The 21,705-nt window shown below is 34.4% G+C and overlaps 1 protein-coding gene and 1 pseudogene across 1 annotated transcript; one reads left to right on the forward strand and one right to left on the reverse strand.

Moving 5' to 3' along the window:
* Positions 1 to 3,203: 3,203 nt before the first annotated feature.
* Positions 3,204 to 5,405, reverse strand: LOC132742297 (choline dehydrogenase, mitochondrial-like; annotated as a pseudogene).
* Positions 5,406 to 10,219: 4,814 nt separating this feature from the next.
* LOC132742295 (alpha-(1,3)-fucosyltransferase fut-5-like) lies at positions 10,220 to 11,680 on the forward strand. The gene has a single exon (XM_060730661.1). The coding sequence runs from the start codon at positions 10,279 to 10,281 to the stop codon at positions 11,608 to 11,610; it is 1,332 nt and encodes a 443-aa protein (XP_060586644.1). The 5' UTR covers positions 10,220 to 10,278; the 3' UTR covers positions 11,611 to 11,680.
* The last annotated feature ends 10,025 nt before the right edge of the window (positions 11,681 to 21,705 follow it).

Genomic DNA, 21,705 nt, shown 5'->3' on the forward strand with positions numbered 1-21,705 from the left:
CTTAATATGTTGAATAAAATTTAGACGCCAATGAAATCACCAAATAGTTTTAAAACAAGTCAGGTGACTTGAACCAACCCTTTAAGTTACAATAACAGATATTTTGGATATTGTATGATTGAAACAAGTCTATGTCATTCATTTGAAATGTTTTTTAACGTTTCCAGAGTTAACTTTGACAAATATTGCGAAATCATAGCGCTCTAACCTGACCCACGCGGGTCAAGTTAGGAAACCACCATTTTATTCTTTATATGGAAAAAAGTTTTGTTCCATTGACTGTCTAATATATTTATTTTAAGGGCATGTACAGAATAATGAATGAAAATTTCAAAACTAAGAAATGAAAATTTTGCCTGTGTCTCCCTGTATGGAGCATATAGGAGCTACTTATCTCTGTTATCCAAGTCTCTGTAGTTACAAATACTGAAAAAATCGCTATTGATCGATCATAACATGTAAAGTATTACTTGAATCTTTGTACTTTTCCTAAATTCTTAGTACATTTTTTATCAAGTTTGATTTATTGAAATATTTTCGCTCATCTGGAGGCATGCTGCTGAAAGACTGAAGCTTAATATTATTATTGCGACGGACGCGCCCTCAGGCGCGTTCAGATCTAAGTCATCTACACATGGGATTTCGTTGGCTACACTCGCGCAATGTCTCCTAAACCAATTAACAGCCCAAGAAATAGTACATGAATTTGATCCTTCAAAACTCCCATACTTTGTCTGGATATCTTAATGTCTTCCATATTTAGCCTTTTCAATTTCAAATTAAGTTATCCAAGTTAAAATATGAACGTATATTATTGATAAAAACGTTGTAGTCCCGTAGTATTATTGCGCAATATGCAAATTACTGCTGAAACGATTTACCGCTGTCGAAAAAGTAGGACAGCAAATTATACTTCAATAAAGGTGTAACCTCTGAGTTCCAAGACATTATTAGTAGGAAATAAATATTTCTACATTATATTAAACATTATTATTAACAAATCAAAAGTTTTTCGTGACTCTAGGATAACTCGCGCATTAATAAAAGAAGAACTATTTTCGTGACTCATACCGCGGATTTAGCTGAATATTCAGCAGTTATTAATATATTAGATACAGTACAATGGCTAGTATAAATATCTATTTTTGAAAATGCATGTAAGACACTTTACCGCCATGTAGTCTTTCATGGTAAGGAAGTTATAATATCAGTTCTACTTCCGATTCTTGTGGTTTGTTTACATATTTTACTAGGTCATGATATGAGTTAACCTTCGCTATTCTAAAAATAGATTCTGCTTCACCTGTTCTGATTTTTGGACAGGCGATTTATAGGAAGTACACATTAAACATGTAATTAATAAACCAGCGGATTGTAATGCAATACTTTTAGAAATGCTATACAATTGTAAAGAAGCAAACAAGTTGAAAATGGAATTTAGTGTGAAGTTGAAAAGGACAACTAAACACTGTAGTGCTTAAGTGACATTTAAATTAAAATAAAAACGATGTGCTCTGGCCTCTACATCTTTACCTTGTAAATAAAAAAAATCTAAGAAATACACTATTAATTGCTGATGATTTTAACCAATTTTTTTTTTAATGAGACATATCCAAGAGAAATAAAAATACAAATGACTTATATTTTATTGTCTGTATGCCCACTATGATATAACACGAAGCAATTCTAAATAGCATTCTCACATGTATATGTTTGAAGTTTATTTGCCTGGATTTATTCTAGAAATATTTCGTTGATAGTTTTTTTTCTATTTACATATCATTTCTTAGAATAAATCGATAAGGACACTGATTTACAAGTTTGACCAGAGTTTTTAGGCATAAATTTCATTAAGTGCTTGAAAGTAGAAACTCTGAATTATATCAATTTGGGACACAAAATATATTGCTCTACAAATCTCGAACTTGTATGGAACAAATTTTCTCTGTTATATATTTTGTGTTTTGTTTTTGTTTGTTTTTTTTTTTTTTTTCTAAAAGGAGCCTTAATTAATGTCTCTCCGGTTGCATGTCCGTCGCATTCAGTGCTGCAGCACTTTGATTATTATTATTATTCATCGCTTTTGCGATTACTTATATAAATATTTGATACTTTATACCTCATGTAATTCAAAATAAAGATCTTTTTACGTTTTATGGCAAGCAGATATATTTATTGTGCTTTATTTGCAACTGTGATATAAATACATAGGCAGGGTTATAAATTATTTGTTTTGGCTGTGCAAGATCGTTTTCATGGAGACGTAAAAACAGCACGGGTATGTGATAAATAGCATATTCACTCAAATAAATAACCATCACAGTTTTACGACTTCTGAGAGATCATGTATCAAGCAAGAACAAGTCAAAGCTTACAGCTTTTTTCTGCAACACATTTTTGTCCAGCTGTTCAGGGTATTCCTCTACAGGGTATTCCTCTACTTGAAAGACACCGAGTTGTTAAATGCTACAACACCTTTCTTCGACATTATCAAATTCGATTTTTATAGATCCTTGAATATTAGGTTTTAGGTAAAATATTTGGCACATACTCAATATAAATTAGCCATTTATAGCTAGATGGGTTCATAAAAAATATATATATATATTTTCGCATTATTTTCCCCAAGAACATATACATGTATTTTTTCTATAACTTTTATAGAAATTATTTTCCATGATATATATTTGGCACTAATTGATTGCAGGAATGAAACGATGGACCATCCTTAGTGCAAATCCTATCAAAAATAGCGCACAACTGATCTAACCGCAAACGATTCGCGAGCATGTTAAAACTCATCATCTATAAACGCAGATGGATGTCCCTGATTAATAAACGCAGATAGATGTCCCTGCATTATTATCATACACCACTTTGATTATACTTCAACTTCTCCACTTGTATTTTATTATAGTGGTTAAGGAAGGTGACTTCGAACTATTGGCTCTCACCGTTGCAATCATAGGTTCAAATCCTGTCAGGGATTTTACATTCTTTCATGTGAGGAAGCTATCAAGATAGCATAAGAAAGATCGGTGGTTCTAAACAATGTGTCCGCTGTAGCCTGGTAAAGGATGGACATTTGAAGTATATCTCCACCAATAAAACTGGAATGACGTCACATATCTTTAATACGCCCGGTGTGACATAAATATAACCCCCCACCTCACACACAAAAGCAACAATATCCATCACATTTGTAATGTGGTTAAAACGCAGTCGTGTACAGCGTTCAGTTTGATTATAAAGTAAGAAAACTTTTCATATATTTAACTTGAAATATATTTTTGTTTATTCATATCAATTATAAGTAATTTATTGTGTGACCCAATTGTATGTTTGGCGCTATCACTTATATATGTCGTTTGATTTCCAATAACGTATGCTGCAAAAAATGTCACTTTTATTTCTATACAGGTTTATTTCCATGAATTTGTTTTCAAAAAAATAATATTAATTAATAAGTCTTGTTTTAAGTCAAATAGTATTTAATAAAAGAAACACCGAATCAAACAAATTAAACAATATCACGTAACCTTATGTAGACCAAAACACTTTTTAGTAATAACAATTAACGAGTAGTGAATTTTTTTCAATAAAAATCACATCCTTAACAAATCGCATTGAACACCTGAGTTTGTAATGTATTGGCTTCCAGACAGCTTCAAAAAAGGGGGCTTAACAAGTAAATAGGCTTTTTATTGCATAATAGTTTGCATTACACTTACAAGCTAGTATTACCCGAAAAGGAAATTATATAGCTTAATGAGAAATTGACTAAACGTGCAGTAGACACTATCTTTGACTATCAATATTTGTACGCTTGTACACTGGAGCATTGGACCGTGGTAGTGGCTGCAATCCTCTGATGATGTCGGCAGCCTTTTCCGCTACCATCATCGTGGGTCCATTAAGGTTTCCACTTATCATGCTCGGCATAATTGAAGCATCCACAACTCGTAAATTTTCAATACCAATCACTTTAGTGTCTGGGTCGACAACAGCCATTTTGTCATCCGGTTGACCCATTTTACACGTGCATGCTGGGTGATAGTTACTGTCAGCAACAATTACGAATAAACTCATCTAATTTGACTAGTGTCTGAACCTGAGCACCTGGCTGCATCTTCCTCTCCTTTGAATTCGTCAAAAGCTTTTTGGTGAATAATTTCGTCGCGCGAGTTTTACTCCATCTCTCATTTCTTGCATGTCTTTTTCAGTGTAAGATAATTTGCCACTATCTTCGGATGATCCCTAGGATCTCTGGATCTTAGTTTTAGATACCCTTTGCTTGTAGGTCTCATCCCACCGATATGGATCATAAAAGAGTGGCAATCCAGCATTACTCCTGCCATGGTCAGTTGATGCAAACGTAAGAAAATGTATCTGCAAATCTGGATGTTCCACACCTGCTTTACTACAGATAAAGCCTCCACTTTCAAAATGAGCTGTTTGCACCCATCCTCTCCGGAATAGGGAACCACTGTAAGCCACAATTTTAATCATATTGTGCGGAAAACTTCCACTGAGCGCTATACAAACTGACTGGTTTGGTACATATACTTGAATACACAAATCTAAATGATCTTGCAATTTTCACCAACTCCGGGAATGTTTGCAACACTGGGAATATCCAACTTAGCCAAGTCGTCAGCGTTCCCTACTCCTGATAGCATCAATAACTGGGGCGTATTTAAGAACCACCACAAAGAACAAACTTCCTTATTAGCAAACACTTTCTTCAACTCACCATTCTCCTCATACTCAACTCCAACAGCTCCCCTTCTTCAATTAACACTCTTGTAGCTATACGTTCACTTTCGTTTCAAGATTTTTTCTCTTGTTTCTGATTGATGATGGAGTAAGCAGCAGCTGCACTCCATCGACATACCTTTTATAAATCGTCATATCCATCCATCCAACACCTTCTTGTTGATAACCATTCATATTCTTCAGTAAATGGGTTAACCAGCTTGCTTCCCGGCCTCAATAAAGGCATAATGTAAAGGTGTTATTTGTAATCCCGCGAGAAACATGAAGTGGCCCAGAGTCCCTCCCGATATTCATTCTCACCCAGTTCGTGCGTCTGCGATTTATTAAAATAGGGCAGGCAATCTGCATATGACCAGTTACTCGCCCCTTCCTTTCTCCCAACGATCATAATCATATGCATGCCCACGTTATGTACACCATAGCATTTAGTGAAGACGCATCCGCCTAGTACCCGTCCCCGAGGCCAGTATTGCACACGATTATTCATTGATGGGTTCGGGCTCTGTGTGGTAAATACCAGTTATATTTGTCATCACAAAGGTTGTACATTAATGCGGCGGGGCAATCCATATTTTCCAAGAACTGTCTCTAAGGCCTGCCTCCATGAAGTAGTACATTACATTGTTCATTGCGTGTACCGGTTCCAAGGGAAAACACATTCCTTGCTGACCCCGCACCCCTACAATATGTAGTCGTGAGTTGTATCATTATTTTGCAGAGATTTCTTTTCAAAGACGTTGAAATTTCATTTGATGTTCTCCAGCATTACACCACCTTCGTCCGTCTGTAGAAGTCTGACTAATATACACGCGGGTCTTTCTATATATCTGTAAAACACAATTTGTCCGTGACATTTTCCCTACGTTTTTCTCTGAAAAAAAGTGTAACTATATTCAGGGCTGGGAATCAAAACTGCGTCGTATCCTACAAAATGTAAACAAACGCCGCCATCTTGGAACGAAAAATGTATGTTTTTGTTTATAACTCTTTTTGTTGGAAATGACTGAAAACCAGATATATGTAGTTAACACGCACACTATTTCCGCTTCGCTTCGGATATATGTTGCTGCACAAATATTATTGTAAAAACAAAATTATTAGCGACTTAGCAACTTTGAGCGGATCAGAATTTTTATGAAGATGGTGGTGGATACGTGACGGCAGTTCATATTCTAGTATCTATCGTTTCCTTCAATATCAATTATAACCTCAAGATTCACCAAACACTTCAAAACATCAATTTGCAGTCATTTACTAAACTTTCATTAAAAAGAGATGTTTTTTGTAAGAAAACTAATGATTTTTACGAAATTGATACGACCGCAGTGAAAAGTAAAATATGATTACGACGCTCTAATGGCCATTGCAGGCTTGCATATTGGTTATTTATTTAATTACTGCTAGGTATGCTGATACGTCCAACAACATTTATTTGTTTTACAACTTAAGTCAAAAAAGCAGATGTCACTCATTGGTTCCATAAAAATGGAAAATGTTATACATGATTACAATTCTATAAGGCTGCATTTCAGGTCGCATTTTGTACCTATTCAGAAGCATCTACAAATGCCGGAAAAGCTGGTATCAAATGCAATAGACATATTGAAACCACGTGATCGCACACCAATTATAACAACGTGTGTCCAGTTTTTGCCTTAGCATGCTTGTGTCGCCGGAGTTCGAATGGTTAGTGATTACTATTTTTGATATTAAAATTCATATTCCAGTTGTAACCTCTCCTGACCCTGTATTAACAGGTCTTTACGTGCGATTTTATTGTATTCATTTTCTAATAATCGGTGGAGAACCAATGAGCTTTTTATTGAAATCTTAACATAAATTTCCTAAAAATATATATTATAAATTGTTAAGCTATAATATATTTTTGTAGCTAGGTTAATAAAGATATACGTATTTAGTGCATTTTATGTTCAGCGCCGCGGAAATTACCGCTGATTTTGTTCGATATTGCATTTTTTTTAATCGCCGATCAAGAAAGGATCTCGGAATGGTTATTTCTATATTTGCACTTAAGTATTTTCTTTCCAGTTAAAAAAAAAAAACTTTAAATTTTCAAAGCGAGTTACGATATTGATCAACTACAAAATATATATTGTAAAAGAATGATGTCCGTTTTGCAAAGGTATTTTACGCTGTGCACCGATAATTTATTACCAGATATTAGCAGGAGCTAATCTTTCAACAGTATTGAAGAAGTTTGCACAATATTGAACAGAAACATTTAGGTCATGATTATCGCATTGGATTTTCAAGCAGACTAGAGACATGCATACTTAACATACATTATACTAAGTTGTGATTTTATTTGATAATGAATTGCCTTGAAACTTAAACCAAAAGTTTTCAGAAATTGACTTCACAGAGGCATTACCCCCTGTTTAACGATTGAAATTTCTTTCAGCTAGTCATACCGAAATAAGAAATTTAAATACAATTAATTCAAATATTTATAATCTTAAAACTTCACGCCAAAAAGTTAATAAGAAAGCTGCTTATTTGTACAGCTGACGTTGAACAAATTTTGTTGAAAAAAAACTCTGACAGGTGTGTCCCGACAGAGGCCGAGCTCTATTATGTTTACTGAATTCAAATCACTTGAACTGAATTGCGTAATGAATTCGAAAAAACCACAGGGACTTTTTATTCTTTCGTGTGGAAAACCTATCTAGCTAGTTTTCAAAAAAATGAATACAGAATAAGAGATATACATAATAATAGCAGGTTATGCAACATTTTTGCGAAATAATGCACAACAGGCGCACCTGAGGGTCCTCGCTCCTGGTAAAGCTAATGTGTAGAGTGAAAGTTTGGAAACAAACCACAAAAAGCAGTCATTACCCAGAACATGCAGAACCACAGTTGACTTAGAGCGTAGCTAGCCAAAATGAATTCAAGTTAATAGATTTCTACATTTTTTAGGGATAATATTGAACATACAGGAAAATATAAGAAATTATGTCAGATATTATGATCAATTAGGTAACATGTTCATGTTTAACTGAAAAGTAGCTTCCGCAATGTAAACTTTCAAATTAAATTTTTTATTGGACAAGACACAATGTATTCTAAATAATCAAAAGTAACAGAACATTGCTATACACCGCAAATGATCTGGGTTTTTTTATCTAGCGCAAGTGATTATTCCATAAAATAGAAATATATTGCCAAAATTATCCCTGTTGAAAAGACTGCCAAAAATACAACTGCGTCGTATCATATTTTATTTTCAACTGCGTCGTATCATTTCGTAAAAATCATTATTTTCTTACAAAATAAACATCTCTTTTTAATGAAAGTTTAGTAAATGATGCAAAATTATATTTCGAAGTTTATGGTGAACTCTGAAACAAATATATATTTGATTTGAAGGAAAAAACGATAGATATAGCAATATGAACTGCGTCGTATCCACACAATTTCATAAAAAATTTTGCAAGTTCGCTATAACTTTTGTTTTACAAAATAGTTGTGCAAGCAACATATACCGAACGAAGCGGAAAATAGTGTAGCGTGTTAATACATATATCTGGTTTTCAGTCATTTCCAACAAAAAGAGTTATAAACAAAAACATACATTTTTCGTTCCAAGATGGCGGTGTTTGTTTACATTTTGTCGGATACGACGCAGTTTTGATTCCCAGCCAACATTACTACATGTGTAACTATAAAACATGACAGAAAAGGCGTTCCATACTCTTATAGACTCACTTTAAAACAAATGGCGAATCATCATTTTTGTAAACGATCTAATATAATTCTGTATTTTAGTTTTAAACAATATTTCCTAATCAAATAAATTGTATTTCTCAACTTACGTTAATTTCAGTCTGACAGTACTCAGCGTTTTATAACCTGACCGTCAGCCGAGGTCGAAAACTGTGACGATAACAATGATTAAAGCCGTTCCTTTATCTGTACGGAATTTATGTGACCTACTTAAAATTAAAGAAGTTGTTAAATCCGTTTTTTGTGTCGCCTATACTATAGGGATCACTTCTCCGTCGTCTGTCTGTCTGTCCGTCCGTCCGTCCGTCCGTCCGTCTGTCTGTCTGTCTGTCTGTCCGTCCGTCCGTCCGTCTGTCCGTCCGTAACACTTTCGTGTCCGCTCCATAACTTTTAAACCGCTGAGATATTTTTGAAATGACTTGGCACAAGTGATCACCGTAATAAGACGATGTGCAGAGTGCAATAACTGGGTTTATCACACACCCGTGCCGATTTTGCGACTCCGTAAATATGGTATTGCACGGCCGTGCATATATTTTGACGTGACGTCATTAGCGTTATACAAACATATTGTAAAGACGCGCTAAATGTTAGCGTTATACTATAGGCGCGTCAATGAAAAATGACTCTTTTTTTTCAATTTAAATGGTCTTTATTTCGGGCATGTGATAAATAGAATATTAAATTCGTGTAAGTTCATTACTGAATTTATTGCACTCGTTGAATAAAATAATATTATGCTCGCCAGAGGGTCGCAAAATATAATTTTATTCAACTCGTGCAATAAATTCAGTATTGAACTTACACTCATTCAATATCCTCTATTTCTACCACCAAGGTCGAGGTCACACTTAAAGGTCAAAAGTAAAAAGTCGTCATCTCACAATAAAAAGTCTACATTTCGTGTCTGCTCCATAACTTTTAAACGCTGATTTTTATTTAAATAACTTCGTACAACTGATCACAATTATGAGATGACCTTCAGAGCTACAAAATTTGGTTGCTGTCCAAAAGGTGAAGGTCACACTTTAAGGTCAAATGTTAAAAAGTCTACATTTCGTGTCCGCTCCGTAACTTTTTAACTGCTGAACTTTTAAAAAGAATTACTTGGCACAATTGATCATTTTTAATTTCAATTATATTTTGTTTAATTTACCATTTAATTTGTATTATGTGTCATACCTGTTTGTTTTAGTACTTTCATAATATATATTTATAATTGACTTATTCAAACATTTAATTCTAATATACATCATATACATATGCAAACTTATACAAAAAGTACTTTCATAATATATTCATAATTGTCTTATTCATACATTAATTTTATATACATGTATACAACATATACATATGCACACTCATACAAATAGTACTTTCATTATATATTCATGATTGACTTATTCAAACATTTAATTTATATGTACAACATATACATACACAAACTCATACCAGATACAATAATCATAGATGTACACATATTTTACATACATGTATATTCATGCACACAATTACACATATTTATATCATAACCATAGGTCTACATATACATTTATATTTCACATTCAGTATAAACAGCATAAACAAGTCTATGACAATCCTTGTACTTGCCTTATCAAAGTTAACTGGTTGTATTGTTCAACATTTAAAGACAGATTGTCTAAGACTATCTTTGTAATGTCCCAAGCCTTATAGATAGCCATATGTTTAAAATATTAATAGTGATTGTACAACAGTTTGGATATAGGAATTAAAATGAAACGCCGGTTAACATTAAAGAAATCTGTTGCGATTGTTATACTGATTGGAACTTTACTTACAATAAATACTTTGTTCCTTTCTGTTACAGTTTCACATTGGACGCCGCAGTCATTACATATCGTGGCAAATGTGAACCATTTAAAACTGGATAATAATGTTCGGGAATTAAACATTTCAAGTAAGATACATAATGTAACCCTTGGTACTAATAGGTCACGACAAACTGACCAGTTAGAAGATTTCACAATGTATAGTCTTGTAGATCCAAAGGAGCAGTTCGAAACGTCTTTTAAAATGTTTGGAGAAAATGAGAAAAAGAAGGCTTTGCTAATATTCAACAAGCCAGGGTTCGAAGACGAAGTTTCAACAAATGAGAGGCTTAAAACATGTGAATACAATAACTGTTATATGACGAGCGACAAATCATTACTAAAGACCGCCGATGCCCTCCTGTTTATAATTTGTAAAGGCGGCATGGGTACAAAGCCTCCAATTGATACGAAAGACCGCAATCCTAACCAGGCCTGGATATTCAAGTGCGGTGAAACGCCAATAAATCATTTGTACAGTGACTTTAAATCTCCTGCTTGCAGGAACACAATGAATTGGTCTATTTCGTATAGAATTGACTCTGACATGCCTCACCCTTATGGTTACTTAAGAACAAGAGTTGTTCCAAGAAAATTAGACTATGAAGCTATTTATAAAGCTAAGACAAAAACAGCTCTATGGGTTGTAAGCAACTGCCGTACGCAGAGTGCACGTGACCTATACGTCGCTGAACTAGTCAAGAACGGCCTAGATGTTGACATTTATGGGCGGTGTGGACCTAACAAAAGAATTTCCCAAGAAATTTTACAAAATATAATACCGCAATATAAGTTTTATCTGGGATTTGAGAATTCTATATGTAACGATTATGTTACAGAAAAGTTTTTCTTGTACTATGAATATAACTGGGTCGTTGTTGTGCGAGGTGGAGCGGACTATGACCGAGTTCTTCCGACAAAAACTTACATAAATACTGCACATTATTCCAATACGTCATCATTAGTGCAGTATCTTTTAAATCTCGCAAATGACAAAGATAGGTACATTGACTTTCTGCGTAGAAAAGATGTATACGAGCAGAGATACGAGTATGGTCATAGATACAGTATATGCGAACTATGCAGACGACTTAATAACGTGTCTAAGTTTAGAAAAACATATGATAATATGCGTGATTATCTTGAAAATGGGCAGTGTAGGATGCCAACTGATGTCAAGTCTTCGGCGCAAACCTCGAGATTTCGAAAACATGGGCGCGTTTTTGGGCCAAAATAATATCCCTGTATTGTCTTTCTGGTTTAATTTTGCATTTATTTGTATGAATAAATCCATTTTAATATTTCAAGTAGTTACAACATCTATATTTATGAGAAGCAATACTTTTGTAGTGTAAGAAGGAAATACTTGAGTATCCTATATCAGTAAAATAGCTGATTTAAATATGAAATAGATTTACATAGCTGATTCACTTACACCTGCATTCGCTGTTCTTTAGTTTTATATGAAATGAATTTATGCGTGTGTAAGAATAATTCATATACATATATTATCATGGTGAATATTATTAGTTATAAAGATCGTTGACAGGTTATATGGCTCTATATAAACGGCTATTTGTACATGTTGTAAATATAACCCGAGCCGTTAGGCGAGGGTTATATTGCAAACAGCCGTTTATATACGGCAATATAACCTGTCAACAATCTTTATAACGAATTTATAATACAGCAAGCATCATTTTTAGAGGAAAAAAGTAAGATTTCTTCATGAATCGACAGCAGTCGTGTATATATAACTATATAAAAGTCACGATTATCCAATGAAAAATGACGTTACAAACGTGCAGTATTATAAAAATGGTTATAATTATATTAACCAACTTGTTTTAACATGCAGACATATCCGGTTTTATTTAAACAAAGTTTTTTATGTTTAAGATTTGAATACCTTTTGGCTATTTGTCACTGGGTATGCTAAACTCCTTGCGTAGGTTCGTCAAATTTATTGAATATAATAAGAAGAAAAGCCTTAAAACATAAATACATGATTTTAAAACAATGTAATAAAACATACATAAAATACCACAATACAACACTTGAGCGATGCAAATAAGAATTATTTCAGGTACTAGTAGTAAATGAATGAAATGAAAATAATCTTACCAAAGAAAGAAAATAACTTAATAATAAGTTATTGTTCCAAGAGAACTGATAGAATTAATGTAAGAAGTATAAATTGTATATCTAAACTCGTAAGAGAAAAAAGTGATCTGGAGAACAACACGATTGGACATACGAAAACAGTTCACAAAATTGCACGAGATACGGACATAGTTGAATTGTCTCGGCCGTTTCCGTGACTTTCCACCAATAACGTACGTTACGGATCCGATACAATAGCAGTCGATGACATACGCTACGGAAACAAACGACAATCGACGAATGAGCGGACATAAATTATACTTGTCCGTCTAAATGGCAAACAGTGCACGGCAAAATGAACAATTAACATAACAAATAAATCGACCCGTGGCATTCCCTACTGCTTGTCCTGACATTTACATGATTTAATTAACCTATAAAACAGCTGTCTCAAAACTGCAGTACCCATAAAACTAAAGACACTGTATCATAAAGTTTCTGTAACATGCGTAATTTATAGATTTATAGAATACAATATAGGTTTTATATGACAATTTTAAAGGTACTGGTTCGGCTGGCAACTGCTTATAAATAAAGGTATATACCTAAAATAATAAATAGAAAGGTAAAGGCTCAATATTGCTGAAAAATAAGATAGCTGAATTTAATGGTGTAGACTCAATACTGTTGAAAATAAAGGTATAAGCTCAGTTTAACTGAAACTCAATTTATATACCCTCAGTAATTAAAGGTAAAACCCCAAAAATAGCTGAAATTTAAAGATATTGGAAATTAATGCAAAATTACATGTATATCTCTGGTACAACTGAAATAAAGGTAGAGTTATAACTATACCTGAAGGAATAAAAAATGTTATCATATAACTTTAAAAGAGAGCTAAAAAACAATACACTCTATGATAAAACATAATCAACACTAATAAATGCCATTTTAATTGAGTCATCATTCAGAATAAATGTTTATTTAAGCTGAAAATGAGAAAAACACAGACAAAATTGATTATGTTAAATGGATACTCAGGCAAAATAATGACAAAAATATAAAAATGATCTTCTGTACTCAAATCACCCTAAAATGACATTTCTTAAAGTCCTAGCTAGCATAAATTTCTGTATAAATTCTATATATTTTGGGTTTGAAGCTTAAATATATCTAGATATGTTGAATGACATTTAGACGCCAACAGAATCACCGAATAGTTTTAAATCAAGTCATATGATTTGAACAAACCCTGGAAGTTACAATTACAGGTATTGTGGATATTGTATGATTGAAACTTTAACGTTTCCAGAGTACAAAGTGAGAACTATTGTGAAATCTTAGCGCTCTAACCTGACCCACGCGGGTCAAGTTAGGAAAACACCATTTTACTCTTTATATGGAGAAAAGTTTTGTTCCTTTGACTGTTTAGTGTATTCATTTTGAGGACATTTACAGAATAATGAATGAAAAATTCAAAACTAAGAAATGAAAATTTTCTTTAACGTTTCCAGAGTACAAAGTGAGAACTATTGTGAAATCTTAGCGCTCTAAACTGACCCACGCGGGTCAAGTTAGGAAAACACCATTTTACTCTTTATATGGAGAAAAGTTTTGTTCCTTTGACTGTTAAGTGTATTCATTTTGAGGACATTTACAGAATAATGAATGAAAAATTCAAAACTAAGAAATGAAAATTTTGCCTGTGTCTCCCTTTAATACCCTGTGTCATTTTGGTGTCCAACGGGAACCGTAACTGAATATAGCTCAGAGTTTAATTCACATTGTGAAATTCGAGAACGAATTTCAATATAGCGGGTAAGTTGGTCGCGGTTCAGAACTGTTCACTATTTAGGGGAGAAGATGTGAGTAGTATAGGCGTCGGTTTACCCCCAAGACTGCGCATGCGCGGCGCCATATTGGATTCTATTTTTAGAATGACATCATCGTTCTATTTTTAGAATGACATTATCGTTCTATTTTTAATCTCCCGGAAGTATACGGAGCTGACTCGTATACACGATCTTAGGGCTTGAATCGCGGACATTGAGGGTCAGGTCCTCGGCCCTAGACGGAGAGATAATTAAACATCATGAAAGATAAAAGAAATGTTTCTAAATAGATACGTGCTTAATTTATAAATAAAAAAACAAATAGTTTTTTTTTAATATGTTCAAAAATAAATAATATTTATAAAATATAACTCGTTTACTTACCTACATTTAGTAAGGAAATGACTGTCATAGCGTAACGTTCTTGTAGACTGCGCATGATCTATTTTTAGTCGCGGTATTTCACAACCACCAGGAGCTATTTCATCAGCCCCACGCGGGTGTCAATGAAAGAAAAAGGCATTAAGTACAGTCGCCGCTCAGTCTAGATTCACAATACTTAGCGGAACTATTTTGAACAAAAACCCTTTATCCTTCGTTACTAAATATAACTTTTCATTAATCACAAAAGAATCTATTATCCTTTCAAACGCAGCGACCGTCAAGTACAGTCGCCACTTAGTCTAGATTTACAATACCTAGCGGAACTATGTTGAACAAAAACCCTTTATCCTTCGTTACTAAATATAGCTTTTTCATTAATCTTATCCTTTTAAATGCAGCGACCATTAAGTAAAAACTCATTAACGAGAAATTGCTACGCATGCATTAACATATTTTAACACTTCATATATTGTACCGTTCCTTTTAAGTGCATGCTACGGTAAACTGATTGCATATTTTAAACACGGTTGCCCTTAGCAACTGGTAAATGTTGTGATTTTTATGAACACTTCAGATTCTTATTTTTTATACAAAAATAAATTTTAAATGAATAACTTATGTATAAGAAAGTTGTAAACTGATTTTAAATGAAATTTATAATACATTTAAGCTATAAACCGGTTTTTCATCGTTTGGGCAACCGTTTACGCTCAAAATTTTTGAGATAAAGTCGTTATAAGATAGAATAAACCGAAAGCTTTCGTTTTGACCCGGGGTTCTCGATTCGATTTTCAGCCGTTTTTGAGTTATGACGCAAGAGCGATTTTAAACCCTAAATTGCGAAAGTCAATAAAAAACGTTAGAACTTTTTACCAATCAATTCGTCTCGTCGCGCTGATAAAGAAAATATATAGTTTTATGGGTTTTATCTTTTACCGTTTTCGAGTAATTCGAGTTTAAAGTCACCGGAAGTGACGTCACGGAAATTTCAAAATCGATTTTTCTTCGTTATTACTTGACCGAATATATACGTGTTTGGTATCGTTGGAAAGCATTTTACCACACCTGTTACCTGACGCTATTCAAAAAGTCATTGGACCGGAACTGAAATCACTGAAGCGTAAAAACGTGTTTTCTGTACCACGCCTGGACCGAACTAAGGCGTGTTTGGTATCAAATGAAATGTCTCAAGCCGCTCTTTAATGAATACGGACTAAAATCGAAATTAAAATCACTCATGCGTAAAAATGATTAAAATAACTAAAATAAGCTTACCCCCAACCTTTACTCCTCGCTATCTAAATCGGCAATGAATGAATCGCTACGGTTAATCGTAATAAATGGAGTAAAAGAAGCGTTCGGATTGGTCACTAATAAGACAGTATTCTGATTGACTCGAAAGCAGGTTGGACAACCGTTCCTTGCAATGTGTAAAAATACATAAAACAAGTGAGGAGGAGGAGGAGGTGGAGGAGGAGGAGGAGGTGGAGGAGGAGGAGGAGGAGGAGGAGGTGGAGGAGGAGGAGGAGGAGGGGAGAAGGTGAAGAAGGTGGAAATTAAAATCACTCATGCGTAAAAATCATTAAAATAAACTAAAATAAGCTTACCCCAGTCTTTACTCCTTGCCTATCAAACTATTTATGACAAGTTACTATAGCCTATCGTTAAACGGTCCAGTTACGACAGGTTTAAACCGGTATTGCTATTTTTGATTAGCCAATGAAATTGAAGAACAGTGACGTTTAAAAATAGACAGCCTCGTTTTGAACCCACTCTTTTTCATTAACCAATCAAAATGGAGAACGATGACGTTTTAAAAATAGACAGCCTCGTTTTGAACCCACTCTTTTTCATTAACCAATGAAAAGTGGAGAAGAATGACTGGATAAATTTTGACATAAAAAACGCCTTTTTGTCTTTTATGCAACACTTTACGATATCGATTTTCAAGATATTTGTTTTTTGATAGACCTGACAGAATGCTTCAAAATAAACCCTAGGTTCTCGATTCGATTTTAAGCCGTTCTCGATTTATGGCCCTTTAGCGATTTTTAAAACCAATTTTCAAAGTCCATAAAACCGTGAAAATATATGCCGTTTGAAAGATCTTTGCGAGCAGATACAGAAAATGTATTATTATATGGATCTATCTCTTACCGTTTCTGAGATAGGAGAGTTTGTATATGGCAGACAAAATCACTCATGCGGAAAAACGCGCATAACTTTTTCGTATATGAACGAAACATAATCTAGTTTGGTATCAAATTGAAGGTCTTGACGAGTACATTTTACTTACGCGATCAAACCGGATGTTAAGTCACTCGTGCGTGAAATTTATTTATTCTCCCCAACCAACGGACCGATCTTATCAATACCTGTATCGAACGAAAGGTATTACTCACTAAATTCAGAAAATGTATATTTTTGTATCGCTGACTCGGATAGGGCACGAGATATGAAGTAAAATTACTCAAGCGTAAAATGTGGATTGACGCCTTTCTTAGTCAATATAACCCAGTCATGTTTGGTATCGTACGAAATGTTTTAAGGTGCTCTTTATGAATACGGACTAAAAATTACTAGTGCATAAACGCTCTATTTCTATTAAACATTCTTCATTGAAAATACTGTACTTGAAATATAAACTCAACTTACTGCGTAATGATGTTTACACCACCGTCATCACCATCACCACCACAACCAAGTGGCGATGGTCATGGCGGCGGCGGCGGCGGCGGCGGCGGCGGCGGCGGAGGCGGCGGTGGTGGTGGTGGTGGTGGTGGTGGTGGAGCAGGAGATAAATAGAAGACAAATCCTGTTTCCAATGATAAAGTATACGCAGAAAAACATTCTTTTTTATACACACGTATTAAAATCTGATTGGCTGCTATTTTTGGCATGACGTTATTCATCTATTTATGTTATAAATAGTCACGTGACCAAAATCATTGGTCAAATAAATCTTCTGTCTGATTGGTTACATTCAGTCCATAAGAAAAGAGTAACTGCTGTTAGATTGGACAATGCCATTTCTAAATTTAGATCAGCGCATGCGCATAATGTATCGCAGTGGTGACTTCAGTCATTTGGTGATTGGACGTCAAAGAGTAAACATCATTACGCAGTAAGTTGAGTTTATATTTCAAGTACAGTATTTTCAATGAAAAATGTTTAATAGAAATAGAGCGTTTATGCACTAGTAATTTTTAGTCCGTATTCATAAAGAGCACCTTAAAACATTTCGTACGATACCAAACATGACCGGGTTATATTGACTAAGAAAGGCGTCAATCCACATTTTACGCTTGAGTAATTTTACTTCATATCTCGTGCCCTATCCGAGTCAGCGATACAAAAATATACATTTTCTGAATTTAGTGAGTAATACCTTTCGTTCGATACAGGTATTGATAAGATCGGTCCGTTGGTTGGGGAGAATAAATAAATTTCACGCACGAGTGACTTAACATCCGGTTTGATCGCGTAAGTAAAATGTACTCGTCAAGACCTTCAATTTGATACCAAACTAGATTATGTTTCGTTCATATACGAAAAAGTTATGCGCGTTTTTCCGCATGAGTGATTTTGTCTGCCATATACAAACTCTCCTATCTCAGAAACGGTAAGAGATAGATCCATATAATAATACATTTTCTGTATCTGCTCGCAAAGATCTTTCAAACGGCATATATTTTCACGGTTTTATGGACTTTGAAAATTGGTTTAAAAATCGCTAAAGGGCCATAAATCGAGAACGGCTTAAAATCGAATCGAGAACCTAGGGTTTATTTTGAAGCATTCTGTCAGGTCTATCATTGAAACAAATATCTTGAAAATCGATATCGTAAAGTGTTGCATAAAAGACAAAAAGGCGTTTTTTATGTCAAAATTTATCCAGTCATTCTTCTCCACTTTTCATTGGTTAATGAAAAAGAGTGGGTTCAAAACGAGGCTGTCTATTTTTAAAACGTCATCGTTCTCCATTTTGATTGGTTAATGAAAAAGAGTGGGTTCAAAACGAGGCTGTCTATTTTTAAACGTCACCGTTCTTCAATTTCATTGGCTAATCAAAAATAGCAATACCGGTTTAAACCTGTCGTAACTGGACCGTTTAACGATAGGCTATAGTAACTTGTCATAAATAGTTTGATAGGCAAGGAGTAAAGACTGGGGGTAAGCTTATTTTAGTTATTTTAATGATTTTTACGCATGAGTGATTTTAATTTCCACCTTCTTCACCTTCTCCCCTCCTCCTCCTCCTCCTCCACCTCCACCTCCACCTCCTCCTCCTCCACCTCCTCCTCCTCCACCTCCTCCTCCTCCTCACTTGTTTTATGTATTTTTACACATTGCAAGGAACGGTTGTCCAACCTGCTTTCGAGTCAATCAGAATACTGTCTTATTAGTGACCAATCCGAACGCTTCTTTTACTCCATTTATTACGATTAACCGTAGCGATTCATTCATTGCCGATTTAGATAGCGAGGAGTAAAGGTTGGGGGTAAGCTTATTTTAGTTATTTTAATAATTTTTACGCATGAGTGATTTTAATTTCGATTTTAGTCCGTATTCATAAAGAGCGGCTTAAGACATTTCGTTTGATACCAAACACGCCTTAGTTCGGTCCGGACGTGGTACAGAAAACACGTTTTTACGCTTCAGTGATTTCAGTTCCGGTCCAATGGCTTTTTGAATAGCGTCAGGTAACAGGTGTGGTAAAATGCTTTCCAACGATACCAAACACGTATATATTCGGTCAAGTAATAACGAAGAAATCGATTTTGAAATTTCCGTGACGTCACTTCCGGTGACTTTAAACTCGAATTACTCGAAAACGGTAAAAGATAAACCCATAAAACTATATATTTTCTTTATCAGCGCGACGAGACGAATCGATTGGTAAAAAGTTCTAACGTTTTTATTGACTTTCGCAATTTAGGGTTTAAAATCGCTCTTGCGTCATAACTCAAAAACGGCTGAAAATCGAATCGAGAACCCCGGGTCAAAACGAAAGCTTTCGGTTTATTCTATCTTATAACGACTTTATCTCAAAAATTTTGAGCGTAAACGGTTGCCCAAACGATAAAAAACCGGTTTATAGCTTAAATGTATTATAAATCTCATTCAAAATCAGTTTACAACTTTCTTATACATAAGTGTATTCATTTAAAATTTATTTTTGTATAAAAAATAAGAATCTGAAGTGTTCATAAAAATCACAACATTTACCAGTTGCTAAGGGCAACCGTGTTTAAAATATGCAATCAGTTTACCGTAGCATGCACTTAAAAGGAACGGTACAATATATGAAGTGTTAAAATATGTTAATGCATGCGTAGCAATTTCTCGTTAATGAGTTTTTACTTAATGGTCGCTGCATTTAAAAGGATAAGATTAATGAAAAGCTATATTTAGTAACGAAGGATAAAGGGTTTTTGTTCAACATAGTTCCGCTAGGTATTGTAAATCTAGACTAAGTGGCGACTGTACTTGACGGTCGCTGCGTTTGAAAGGATAATAGATTCTTTTGTGATTAATGAAAAGTTATATTTAGTAACGAAGGATAAAGGGTTTTTGTTCAAAATAGTTCCGCTAAGTATTGTGAATCTAGACTGAGCGGCGACTGTACTTAATGCCTTTTTCTTTCATTGACACCCGCGTGGGGCTGATGAAATAGCTCCTGGTGGTTGTGAAATACCGCGACTAAAAATAGATCATGCGCAGTCTACAAGAACGTTACGCTATGACAGTCATTTCCTTACTAAATGTAGGTAAGTAAACGAGTTATATTTTATAAATATTATTTATTTTGAACATATTAAAAAAAACTATTTGTTTTTTTATTTATAAATTAAGCACGTATCTATTTAGAAACATTTCTTTTATCTTTCATGATGTTAATTATCTCTCCGTCTAGGGCCGAGGACCTGACCCTCAATGTCCGCGATTCAAGCCCTAAGATCGTGTATACGAGTCAGCTCCGTATACTTCCGGGAGATTAAAAATAGAACGATAATGTCATTCTAAAAATAGAACGATGATGTCATTCTAAAAATAGAATCCAATATGGCGCCGCGCATGCGCAGTCTTGGGGGTAAACCGACGCCTATACTACTGATGTGTAAGCGGACGGACAGCTCAGTCGGTAGAGTCGCGGTACGGTAGTCCGAATGTCCCGGTCAGGCTGCACATTTTTCTCACCCTGTGATATATCTAGGGTTAAATAAATATGTACGGACAATAAAAAAGGCATGTCAAACAGGACGTGTTTGCTTGGTATGAGAAGTCGGCATTGCCGAATAGAATTATGAGATATTTGCGCGTACCAATATAATAGTATTTTGGGATTTATTGTGGGTTAGAATTAAATTCTTTTTAAAAAAGAAGTTAGGGATGAAGAGTTTCTGTAATCATTTTGACAGTTGATTCCATTTAAAAACAGTGAAATTGATACATTTTGATAAATAACGCATACTATGTTAATGTATACTAGTATTTCATTTTTTTATTCCCGAGACATTTGCCCAACTAATCGTTTCAAATTACACTAAATTATGCAAAACAATTATATGATCATATTTTAACTGCATCCATGACACTAGTAGTTTGGCAAATATCTAAAGTTACCAAATATCAAACGATAAAGTTTTAAATGCGTTATTGTACTTATCTATATTGACAAAACAAAAGACGCCAAACACATTCCTGTACATACATGTATCTGTAATACTGGTTAATGTTTAATGTCACGGCCGTATGCGCTTTTTTTTTCTCTCTCACCACCACCATTTCTTATTTAGCGGGATTTTAAAATGCACAAATAATACACAGCATCAAGTTAATTTGAAACCAAACCTGTAATAGCTCATCTCAAAAGACAATAGAAAATAAGTTATGAGATACACCATAGTCGGATAACTAATAAAGAACCAGTTTGAAATAGAATAATAAATATTATGACTCCATGTTTTGAAGAAATCAATAAATTTGTTCGATTAGAAATTGTCAGTATG

This window comes from Ruditapes philippinarum, unplaced genomic scaffold (assembly GCF_026571515.1).
Source record: "Ruditapes philippinarum isolate M1 unplaced genomic scaffold, ASM2657151v2 ctg7782_1_1_1_1, whole genome shotgun sequence".
Taxonomy (NCBI): domain Eukaryota; kingdom Metazoa; phylum Mollusca; class Bivalvia; order Venerida; family Veneridae; genus Ruditapes; species Ruditapes philippinarum.

What these genes read in the sequence shown, in the direction of transcription:
- LOC132742295 (XM_060730661.1), top strand. Translation starts at nt 10,279, where the DNA reads ATGAAACGCCGGTTAACATTAAAGAAATCTGTTGCGATTGTTATACTG.